The 12,454-nt window shown below is 43.2% G+C and overlaps 1 protein-coding gene across 1 annotated transcript; it reads left to right on the forward strand.

The window, feature by feature from the left end:
• Positions 1 to 1,701: 1,701 nt before the first annotated feature.
• Positions 1,702 to 11,307, forward strand: PRPH2 (peripherin 2 (retinal degeneration, slow)). The gene is made up of 3 exons (XM_010004952.1): positions 1,702 to 2,585; positions 5,285 to 5,531; positions 11,071 to 11,307. The coding sequence occupies exons 1-3, from the start codon at positions 2,005 to 2,007 to the stop codon at positions 11,305 to 11,307; spliced, it is 1,065 nt and encodes a 354-aa protein (XP_010003254.1). The 5' UTR covers positions 1,702 to 2,004.
• The last annotated feature ends 1,147 nt before the right edge of the window (positions 11,308 to 12,454 follow it).

Consider the following 12,454-nt stretch of genomic DNA (forward strand, 5'->3'; position numbering starts at 1 on the left):
CTAATTCCCAACATATTTATTTCCTCTCTCTGCAAGTATCAACCTTTATTTGTAAATCTGGTTCTTTCACTAATGAGCACTACACCTTAAGCATCACAGTAATGCAAATAAAATAATGAGCATCTCAAGGGTCAAAGAAAAACTGTGTATTCTGAACACATTACCCACACTGTGAATAAGGATGGCTTAAATGCTATTCACCCTTCACCTCCAAGGGCAGCAGCAATACTAACGATCAGGCCTATTTTAGGAAGACCCCGGGTACCAGCTACTCTCCAGGTCCCTACAATAGCACCTGGACGAGCCAGGAAAGGTCCATCACAAAAAAAGCTTTTATATCAGAGCAGGAAAAAGTAGCAGTTTAATAACCCTTGTACTTACTGACGAGGCCTCCAGCATTCCAGGATCTCAAACAGTAACTACGCAGCACCCAAGGTACCACCACACAGCAGCAGGCCACCAAAAGGCTGTTTTTCAGTGCTTTTTAAAAAGCTCTGATTTTCCACGCTTGCCTTTCCCCAGCATACATCCCTTCCCTTTCCCCTTGCCCTGGGGTGGGCACGCCATGCTTCAGGCAGCCACTAGAGGCTGCCCCCAGGGCACTCCCCAGCCAGCAGCAGCAGGAGGTGGAATAGGATGGGGTCCTGGGGCTGCTCCTTTCTCACCTGCCACATTTGCACCCACACCCTCACACACTTGCAGGTTAATTTTGTATTGCTTGAGGTTGTCTGAGGTTAAGATTGGTGTTGCTGTGGCAGGTGGGGAGTCAGCACAGGGCATCCTCCATAGCTCTGCAGGCCGAGGAGGGAGCAGGAGGTGGTATTTCAAAGTGAGTAAAACTCCTAAAGTTTTTCCTCTGGAAATAGTGAAAGCCCAGCATCCGTATTTGCCTGAAATGGCTGTGCAGCATAAGAAGGAAGGCCACCACCAAAGGAGGGCTTGCATCCTTCCCTTTCATCCTGCTACAGTGAGAAAGCACAGCCAGGCTGCAGGACCCTTGGCAGAGCCTAAGGACCTCAGGGATCCCTTGCACTGGCTAGTGACCATGGTCCGAGGGTCTCTCGCCAGCTGCTGGGTCCAGTTCATCCCTGCTGTAGGGTGTCAGCTCTCCTCAGGCAGCTGTGTTCCCTTCCTTCGCCCCAGGAAGCTGCTCACAGCAGCTTGCTTTTTATTTAAGCATCTCTAGATTTCAGCCCAGGGTTTATTTATTGAGTTTCTCTGAACTTTTCCTTTCTCCTTCCCTCCTGCCAAAGCCCAGGAATGGTACAAGCCCTGGATGTAAATAGAAAATGCCAATCTTGGGTTTTATAGGTCACTGTAAACTACATGTTTATCTGCTTCCAGAACAGATAAGCCATGGAATGTCACTTCAGGTCAACACAGAAGGATAAGAACTAGAAAGGTGGTTTTGGCTGTAGGTATGAATAAATCAGGATCATGTGAGGGAAGTATATTTCTGTATTTGAACAGCCTTTTTTAATCTTGAAGCTCTCTTCCTTTTCCTCAAAGGATCCATATTCTTCTGGCAGGAAAGTTCTTTTTATCTCCCTGGATTTTCATACTCTGCCCAGCAGCCTATCAGAAGGAAGCACAAATCTACTAACTACTAAAATGAGGGATTATTTCCACTCATCTGTTGACAGACATTTCTCCAAATTGGATCAACTGATTGAAGGTATTAGAATGACGTCTTGCAGATCCAGATCAAATCATTTGAAACCTTGAGACTCTTTCTCCTTTGCTTGGAAGGAACCACCAGAAATAGTTGCAGGTGCTAATTGCCCATTATTCTCACTAATGTGAATTTGTTAATTGGGATCCTTGAATATTTTACTTGCTTGAAGCCTGACCAGAGGAGCTCAAGATGGAAGGACTGTGCAGTGTCTCACTTCCCACCGTGCCCTTTGGGGTCCCTTCCAATGCCTGAATGGTTCTTCCTCGAGTCACTTACGCTGAGAAGAGGGGTCCAGGCTGCAAAATCTTCCAACATCTCACATTACGAAGATGGCAATGCTGAAAGTCAAATTCAATCAGAAGAAACGGGTAAAACTAGCACAGGGACTATGGCTCATGAACTGGTTTTCAGTGTTTGCTGGAATCCTTGTCTTTAGCATGGGATTATTCCTCAAAATTGAACTCCGGAAGCGAAGCGAAGTGATGGACAATTCTGAAAGCCACTTTGTGCCCAATTCTTTGATAGTGATGGGTATATTATCCTGCGCCTTCAATGGTTTTGCTGGCAAAATTTGTCACGATTCTCTGGATCCCACTAAGTTTGCCAAGTGGAAGCCTTTGCTGAAACCTTACATGGCACTGTGCTGCTTCTTCAACATCCTGATTTTCTTGGTTGCTCTGATCTGCTTTCTCATGCGGGGCTCCCTGGACAGCACGCTGGCCCAGGGGCTCAAGAACGGCATGAAGTTCTACCGGGACACAGACACCCCTGGAAGGTGCTTCATGAAGAAGACCATCGACATGCTCCAGATCGAGTTCAAGTGCTGTGGGAACAACGGCTTCAGAGATTGGTTTGAAATTCAGTGGATCAGCAACAGATATCTGGACTTCAGCTCCAAGGAAGTGAAAGAGTAAGTGACTTAGTGGGGTTTGTATTGCATAGTATCGTTATTTGATCAGTAATACACTAAACAGGCCCTGGCTGGAGAGGGTTTTGTACAAAATTATGGTTTTTTTTTCTCTGCTCGTGTTTAGTAAGCAACCTAAATTACTAGCTAGATTGCTTCCTCCCCTGACAAATTCCTCTAACGTTGTCCAGGCCATCAAATATAAAACACCAAAATATAATTCTTACCCTTACTCAGTGCAATATAAACAGACTTAAAATAATATTTTTACTGTCTTTTACCTCATTATAAACTCATTACATTGAGCCACACATACCTACTCTCAAAATAAACAGAAAATTATTCCCTAAAGCCGATTTCAACGCAACTTACTAAGTTCCTAAAAAAAAAGACTTCCCTGGATATGTACTGTTGTTACCACTCTTAAAACTCCACTTTACATACTGGCAATTGATCAGTCTCATGGAAATAAATAGGAACAGTATTGCTTCTTAAATAACTCATATGTCTTAAGATTTAGAATTGTATTTTTCTGTTCACTCAATGTATTGCTTCAGCACTATGACAATATTGAGAGTCAACCCTCGTTGACATTCCTAGCTTTACACAGTGTCCCTTGTAGCCAGACACATTTTAAGTTCTTTCGTGTACAAAAATATGTTCAATACACATACTTGTGCCTAAATTTTTACACCTGACATAAAACCAGCACTGGTTTCCTCTGTACAAACCAGAACAGTTTGTTGACCAGAAAAAACCTTCCTGGCTCTGATGTCAGTGCCCAAAGAGGCAGTAATCTCAAAATCAGGTTAGGTGCCGTAAGCACAAGTAAAAAATAAACACAAGAACAAATGAACTCTTGAAATTAAAAAATGAGCACTCAGCATAAATACCCACAACCTTTTAAAAATTAAGCATCAAGGGAAAAGGTCTTTATACAGAATTCTTTTGGAACATTATTCATTAATGTTCATGCTCTGGTTGCACAAATGGTCTTGTAAACTGGAAGCAATCTGTCCTTTAAATATACTGCCTATGTTAAAAATGTCTGAAGTAGTTTTGAAAAAAGCTTTGTGTATGTCTTGGGATCCCTGCCTGACTGTGCAAATGGTATTTCACTTGTGTGTCTCTCTGCGTATTTTTTTTACTTTTTGGGTGGTCTGATTGCTTTTGCAGTTCTGAACTAGGACTTTACAGTGAAAACTGTTACAGGCTTAACCTATTGCACTGCACGACTGTAACAAATACATTTTCTACTTAATAAGGGAGTATTTGCATTGCCAAGGTATGCCCATGGGTATAAATAACTACTTGAAACCATAGTAAGTTCACCTTGCTAGCATTATATGGAGATTTGAGAGCTGTAACTTAATCCAGCAGCAGTGGAAGGGCATAGCACAGCAGGAAAACAAGGTTATATTGTCCTTAATAAATGATGCCTTCTTTGGCACCAAGACTCATAGCAATTTCTTTATACTACTGAGGCAGGAAATAGGGCATTCAAAATCCATAAATGGATGTTAATGAGTGAATTAAAGGTTTGAACTATGTGGTGGTGCACTATCTCTGTTCACATTCCTGGTGGGATATTCTTGACTCTTTGAAGTCAATAGCAAAGTTCTCCTTAATTCCAGGAAGGGTCAGAGTCCATCCCCTGCCATGTGATTTTTCTATTATTTGTAGAGTGAAGAGCTGATCCAATCCCTCTGAAACTGGCAGAGCATTTGCACATCAACTGGAATTAGGCCCAACTCGGAATACACTTTACATCTAGAGATAGAGCCTCAAATGCATTTGATACTTATTATATTTAACTTATGACTGCAAAGTGGAATTTTGCTTCCCCAGGCTGCTGCAATCACCTAACTTTAAAATATCCGAATAGAGAGCTGCAAGAGACTCCAATTTTTTTCTGCTTTCTAGACCACTGGGATTCTCCCTTCTGTCATTTTCTAAGCAAAATGGCATTTGTGGGAGTTGCAGTCCTCTTACTGTAGTCTTCTTTTGCAGTGTCAGTGGAACTGTTTGTCTTCTAAGTGTCTCTCAATCTAAACATCTCAGAAGACACCAGACTAAATGGCTGTTTATGGAGAGCAACCACAGTCTCAAATAAGCAATAGTTGGGGACCTCCTGCTGGGACTTCAGAAATTTTTCAACAACCTTTTGCAGAAGCATTTTAAATACTGGCTACCTTCCCCAAGCCAAGAATAAATGCATAACCCCTGCCTGGAGCTATTATAATCAACAAGAAGCTATTAGGTTTGCTGGATCAACAGTCTAGCTGGATATGATGGGTCCTAAGGTGGTTGTGGGTCCTTTTCCAAGCTCAGGTCACCTCCAGTGGTCCTTTCTGCTATGACTATGTTGTGGTAACTCTTTTTCTGACTTCCCCTCCTGAAATTTCTCTCTGTCATTTACTTTTCGTAAAAATTAATATCTTTGTGACCTGAGAGGGCGTGTTTCCATCATGAAGAGTTAATTATAGTCTCAGTGTAGCCTTGACATAGAAAAGGATTTCAGAGAGGAAAAACACTGAGGACGAACACCACTAAATGAAGAGGGAATACAGAGAGATGGCAGTGTCAGGATGCATGGTGGAAAATCTGCATTGCCTTTGCTTTCCTTCTTCATGCAACTTTGCTCTGATATAGCTTTATACGTGTGTGTGTGTACTCATGCTTCCTTCTGCCCTTGCTCATAGTCGGATCAAAAGCAACGTGGACGGGAGGTACTTGGTGGATGGTGTCCCTTTCAGCTGCTGCAACCCCAGCTCCCCGAGACCCTGTATCCAGTACCAGGTCACCAACAACTCAGCTCACTACAGCTACGACTACCAAACCGAGGAGCTCAACCTCTGGCTCCGGGGCTGCCGGGAAGCCCTCCTGCACTACTACAGCAGCATGATGAGCTCCATGGGTGCCGTTGTCCTTCTTGTCTGGCTTTTTGAGGTAACCCTCTCCCCCCCCTTGCCCTGCTTTGCTCAAGTGCCAGCTCTGGAGGAGCAGGGTGTTCATCAGCTCAGACTTTGAAGTTTAAGTTCAGATCTAATTGAAATAGGTCATCTGCCCACGTTCTTTGGCTGTGAAAACATCTAATTGTGAATATCTGAGTAAGGCCTGAGTGGTTCCAGGCTGGAGGCACGGCTGGGAAACATGAAGGGGGTTAGATTACAGACCCCCCCCTTCAAAGCAAGGGGCCAAAGTCTCAAGTATCCCACAGCAAGAGGGAACAAGGGACCAATGCAGGGTGCTGAGCAGAGAACAGCTTGGGACAGCTCAGGTGTCCAGATGCATTAATTTTCTATGTGTCACCATTAGTGAGGAATGAAAAGCACACAAAGCAGTGCATTAGAAAGAGTCAGCAACAATTTGTGGAACAAAAAATGCAATTAAGGGGTTTCTGTGCTGATGAAAATGAGACCTAGAGCTATGCGCAGTGTCCAGCTTCAGGGCAGCATTTGGATTAAATGCTTCATCAGCTCCTTTAATGGTTTTGGTCCCAAAAAGTGGTTTAGGTGAAGCAGACACATTAGTTTTCTTCTATTCTGCTTCCCCAAACTACCATGTGTGCACAAACAGCTGCCAGTTGTGCCCAAGTGCAGGCATTTGTGGGCACCAGAACCCGGAGCGCAGCTTTGCTGCTAAGATACAGTTCATTTGATGCGAGGAGAACGTGTCCTTCTGCCCCTGGGAGATGGCTGGCTTTCCAGCCAGGGCATTTAGTCACTACTAATAGGGAGGGAGCGTGGGCTGGCAGCGGCACGGGGGCCGGCGCGTGTGGAGAGGCAGGACTGGGTGGGATGGCAAACAGGGAGGGTGCAGCTCACTGTGCAGCACTGAGTGTGGCAGATCCTTCCTAACCCCTGAAATGCTGCTGAAAAAATGGTGATGCCTCTTTTTAGTGATTCAGCCAGGTTTTTTTAAATTTAAAGAAATGTAAATTAAAGTTTAAAAAAACAAAACAAAATGTTGTATTTTGGTACGAGTACTGGCCAACGTCCTTCCAGGAATGAAGTCAGTGTTTAGAAAATAAACACCTACTCTATTAATCTGTGAACAGAAAAAAAATATCATGAAGTTACTTCATGCTGTGTTATTTTAAAGATACTCCTTGTACTACCGGTACTACCTCCTTGTAGCACTGTTATTCTGGTGAGAAAAGAAAGAAAAGCTCATGTCTCAGCCCAAATTCAAATGAGGAGTTCTTGAAGAGAGGGGAATTTCAGTTGTAAATAAAAATCAGAAGGAAATGCAAGATCTCGTGGGAAAATGCACAGAAATACTAATGTTACTTGTGAAAAATCATGACTAAGAATCTGTAACACACCTCTGCTGACTTGTAGGAGATTAATGACAATGACACGTTAATATTAATAGCAGCGATAAAAATACGGTATTTTGTTTCTAACTCTTCACAGTACACCCAGCTAATACTTTCCATCTGTGGTGTAATGAGAAATAAGACCTTATCATTTTTTTCCTTCATCTTTTTTAAAAGAAAAGGTGAGATTTTTCTCAGGTAATCAGAGGACTCTCAGGGCTAAAGCTTTAAAGAAATTGCTACACCAGGGCAGGATTAGGCTGGACATTAGGAAATTTTTTTCTCTGACAGGGTTTTTAGGCATTAGAACAGGCTGCCCAGGAAGGTGGTTTTGTTTACACATCATCCCTGGATGTGTTTTCAAGTTGTAGAGATGTGTTGCTTGGGGGTAAAGTTTAAGGGTGAACACGCTAGGGTAGAGTTAAAGGTTGGACTTGATGATCTTAAAGGTCTTTTCCAACCTAAATTATTCTATGAATTGGGTTATATTAATCTGCTCTCCTGAATATTTATGATTTGCCTGTTATTCTACCATTAAAGGGTCCAGATTTGGGTCTCAAACTCCCTCTGCATTTAAGACAAACTTTGAAGGGAGGAAGCAAAGCAGGAAGCAGACATTACTCTAGCCTCCCTTGAGATATAACCACTTTCTTTCAATTGCAGTCAGGGTAGGAAACAATTTATTCTGAGTAGGAAAATAGCAGAGGTCCCGACTCCTGGTATTGACCTGTGGGAAGTGGGACAGAGCCCAGAGGGAAACACTAATCGCAGCTGTTACTTTGAGCTGTAGAAAAGGTAACGTGTCAAATGGGTGTAGGGACCTCAGGGAAGACCATTTAAGTTTAGGGTTTGTGTATTAGGTGCAAGGAAGAATGAAATTTTGAAGCAGTAAAACTTCTATTGGGAAAAAAAAATGCAGCACGTTGTATTTTCTGGAATTGTGTTATTATTGTGCACATGATACATTTACTAGCAAAAGCTGTAGGCTTCCCAGGAGTGACAACCCATCATGAGGATGACAAAAAAAGATCACACCCTGCTCTAGCTAAGCCGCCTCAGGCTAAACCCTTGCAAACAGATGGGCCTCACTGCAGAAGGTCAAGCAGAGCAAGCCTAGATGTCATCTTGACCTGCCCAAGATAGCGAAGAGGAAATGGGGGGTTAAACGGTGCCCTGAACAGGGCATTTCAGAAGGAAAGAGGGTCAGCAGCTGGTTCCTGGGATGCTCCAGGTCCTTCACCTGTATAAACATGTAGGCCACAGCTACTGCAATGGCTGAGACCCTGAGATTCATCTCACATGTGGTTCCACAGAGAGAGCCCAGCACTGAGCACCACGAGGTGGGAACCCAAGAGAGCAATGAGACATGAGCAGGAGGTGCATTGCACATCATGTACTGGGGAGTAAACTCTCAGATGCATTCAACACTAGGAGTGAACTTCTGATAACCTTTAAACCAGTCCACAGGCAACAGGTGAACTAGCACCCTCCAGAAGGACACAGTTTGCTCTCCTGGTGCAGATCAAGGGGCTGAGATTGCTGTGGCGCAGGGGAATTTTCACCAGCCCAGCCTGGCTAAACCCACCCAGCCCTGGAGAAACCCTGTGGCCTTGTTCTTTCTGCCACTTTACAGTTGCTGTAAAATTACAAGGGTTTTCATGACAGTTTGTCTATTGGGCAGGGGTAATAATCACCCAGTGAGACTGGGCTAGCTTTGGGACTTCGATGCCCAGGTCTTTGCTGCTGAATTTTGATTAAGCACAGGTCTATGACCAAGAGACACAAACTGGTTGAGGTTAGAAGGGACTCTGGAGGTCATCTAATCCAACCCTTCCTGCCCAAGTGGGGTCACATGGAGTAATTTGACAAATAATTGTCTTTAACTTTCTGAACTGTCTTCTCATCCAGCAGAGAAGGCAGGCTTAGGTCAGGGGAGGAGAGCCCAAATATTTTGTACTGCTTTTAGCAAATCTCAACCCGTGACCCAAAACCTTTCTGATCAAGTTATTTAAGAAAATTAAGTATTCAACAGAGAGAAGATGTCACAGAATCTCATTCGAGGGCACATCATCTGCTCCCTTCTGCACATGCATCTTCCTATGTAAAAGCATAATCATATTTAGTGCCTTAAGAGCCATCCAGGAAGCCTGTAAGTACAGCTAATTTTGTTGTCAAATAGTGGGACCTAGTAATGCAGTCACCAAAAAAAGATGCTGCTGACACACAGTGTGGGGGTACAAGCAGAGGGCAACACTGGGGCCATCTTTTGTATCCAGTCTTACTAATCCTTATGTGCAGCAGACAGTAATAGGAAAGATATTAGCCCCATGACTGAAAGCAGCGAATCAGGGGCTCAGGTTGAAAGGAAAATGTCCAAAGCTTTATATCCCAAGATTAGTATGATGGAAAGGTCACTTATTGTGACTTTTATAGGATATTGTTTTGACTTAATTCATCATAGTATTGGGTAGCTCCACAACAAAATGACACAATTTCCAGATGCAGGGCCATTAGAACCTTCTTTGAGCACCAAAGTGGTGCAAGTCATGTATTCTTATGGTGAAGAGGATGAAAATTTGCCTTTGGATATGGAATTATTTGATGAAGCTTGTTTGTTTGACCTATGTTTTTCCCTTTCTGGTCTTGAGTGAAGGCATCAACATCTGAAAATGTTGAGCGTAACACATGGTTACTCTTTAGTCTTCCAAGAATTTGAAGACACTGTTCATACACAAGCAGGATGGCCAGGGAAGACAGGCTAATGAATGGACCACAGAAGCTCATGTCTGAGCAGTCCCATGAGTCCAAAAAATAGATGTGAATTTTGCAACTGGCCACACTATGTGGTTGAATCTCAACTTCCAATCTGCCCAGCTGCCCAATGCTGTAATCCTGCAGAACGGTTTGCAAGCTTCCTCCACCTCAACCACTCCAACAGCAAACAGCACCTCTCAGGACTGGGGCAGCTTTCCATGGGCCTCAGAGGTGCCATCAAGTAAGCAACACACAGGGGTGCCTACCTGATTAACCATTAGGGTTTAGGAAAACCAGAGATAATCACTTCCATGGGAATTTGGATAGGGTAACAGAGGCATCATACTTGCCTTACAGAACAAATCCTACGAGGTCATGAACAGCAATAAGTAGTCTTGATCTTAGTTTTACCTCGCACACAAAAGACTAAACTAGTCTTTTGCTCCCTTGTCCTGGCCACCTACTCTTCCCCCTCATCAAGCTGGCTCTTCTGGGTGCTGCCATTTCTTTCTTTCTCTGCTTCACGGATCAATCCCTTTTCTTCATAAGCACCACAATGGTGGAAGTTAGATTGTTGTGGATGCTGTCAGAAGGCAGGAGACTGGCTGAAAACAGCCTGGAGACAGGCTTGGGGTGTTGCTGGTGTCAGGGTGACACACTGACATAGAACAGCAGAAGAAGTCTCAGTCAGGGCTGCTGGGGCTTGTAAGGATTTAGTCAGAAATATAAATTTGTTTTAGATGGAACCAGCAAGACACACAGATCACCTCCTGCCTTGGTTGCCTTATTTGCACATACCTATATGAAAACAAGACCAGAATTTGAAGCAGAAAAACTGATGGCTCAAATCCTAATGCTGCTCTTTTTGGCACAGATGCTGATTCATTAATATATCCTTGATCAGATTGATATATTTGCCAAACATATAAACATGCAGTAAAAATGCTTAGAGTTAAAATGAAGTGGATCAAGGCAGAGCACCTTGTTGCACATACCACCAACTTTACGTAGAGCTACTGCACAGGAGCAAAGATTTCATTAAAATCTCTCTCAGGAGATGTCTACTCCTTGGGGGGTTCATGGAAAGCACCTTCTGGACATGGCCACACAGAGCTGCTGTTTCCTTCATGAATTGATGCATGACCCATTGCTTACCGACTGTCAGACTCCCCAAGGCACCTGCTGATCTCAGTCCTCCACCCTCTCCGTTCCTACTTGTGATGGAGCATTTCCCTCCTGCCAGCTCTCCAGGATCTCCTCCCTGGCAGAGGATTTCTGCAGCCCTTTAGCTGCATCCGTTTGGTGCCCTTAGCATTTTGTTCACGCTGTCAGCCCGGCAGAGGGTGGCAAAGATGTGGACAAGGGTATGAAGGTTTGCCTGATGCTCTCTGTCTTTTCCGTTGCTCGGTGCAGATATCAGTGATGGTCGGCTTGCGGCTCCTGCACACCTCTCTGGAGAGCATTGCAAACCCTGAAGACCCTGAGTGCGAAAGCGAAGGCTGGATCCTGGAGAACAGCCTGAAGGACACTTTGAAGTCCGCGCTGGAGAGTTTGAAAAAGATTGGTAAGTTCAATCAGGTGGAAGCAGACGCCGAAGGGGCCGGAGGAGAGGAAGGTGGGAAGACACAAACCGTCGCAACAGTCAGTTGAGCTTCTAATCGATGCGGACTTTTTTATCAGAGAGGAAGAAAAAAAAACTGAGAATTGTGAATATCTGAGTTTTAAAAGCTATGTATCAACCATCAGAATACACATTTCTACTCATGCTTTTTTTTTTGTATGTGGGAGTATACAATGTAAGTGCACCCTGGGATAATTCCATTATCCACAGTGTGAGTATGACATATTCATAACTTTTGGGGAAACGACCCCACTAGGACTTGTGTTCCCTTATCAGGGACAGTTAGTTTATTTTAAAAAATATATATAAATAAAATTTTTAAAAAATTTAAATTGCTGGCATCACGCAGTGATCCATACCATCTTATTTTGAAATTAAAATTGAATTTGAAAAGTTAATTTCATTTTTTTTGCTCAAGTTGTTTTACCTGCGTACTTCATGTACCTCAGCTTTTAAAGACAAACATTGGTTTTCTGGGGAATAACATGCTAGAAGTCAAAGAAAGAAGGATTTCCAGAATTGTATATAACTTAGTATACAGGTGTTTTGACAAACCTCTCATATCATGTGTTTTTTGTTTATGTGCTAAGCAATGGTGTTATCTGCTGTATTCTTAAGATGTACATAGAACAAAACGCACTTATGCTGAGAATTTACATACTAAGCAAAACTTGTAACAAAGCAGCACGAGTATAATGAAAACAACACTAAGGTAAGATTGGGGTTTGTTTCTTGGGGTGGTATTGTCAAGTCAGTATATCCTGAACGAGTGTATCGTAGAGTTCTGCTTCACCTTGTATTTAAACAAGCAGAAGCTCAGAAGATACCTCTCATAGTAGCTGGCATCAGTGCTATTTAGAACTAACACTTAAAATGTTTTCCAGGGTCCTAGCAAATGGATACCATTCATCTGCAAGTACTTCAAGCCTCAAACTCTGAGGCTGGGGAAAAGTAAGTTTAAATCAGGCCCTAGTGTGCAAGTTTTTCTAAGTTTTATTTTTCCTTATCAGTGATGGGGTACCCTTCATTATGTGTCTAAGTCAAAAAGAAAGCACATTTTGCATATGCTGCATCTCTCCAAACATAGCTGGAAGACCCTGTTCTCACACACAAAGTTGGAATAAAACATGGAAAGAGTTTGCTGTGGTTCATGGCCTAAGGGTACAGAGCATCATC

The sequence above is a fragment of the Chaetura pelagica genome, unplaced genomic scaffold (genome assembly GCF_000747805.2).
Source record: "Chaetura pelagica isolate M959 unplaced genomic scaffold, ChaPel_1.0 scaffold13, whole genome shotgun sequence".
Classification (NCBI taxonomy): Eukaryota; Metazoa; Chordata; class Aves; order Apodiformes; family Apodidae; genus Chaetura; species Chaetura pelagica.

Bases quoted from the DNA above. Each gene is read 5' to 3' on its own strand.
- PRPH2 (XM_010004952.1), top strand. From the start codon at position 2,005: ATGGCAATGCTGAAAGTCAAATTCAATCAGAAGAAACGGGTAAAACTA. The intron at 2,586-5,284 runs GTAAGTGACTTA...CCTTGCTCATAG, and splicing joins AGCTCCAAGGAAGTGAAAGA to TCGGATCAAAAGCAACGTGG. The intron at 5,532-11,070 runs GTAACCCTCTCC...TGCTCGGTGCAG, and splicing joins TTCTTGTCTGGCTTTTTGAG to ATATCAGTGATGGTCGGCTT.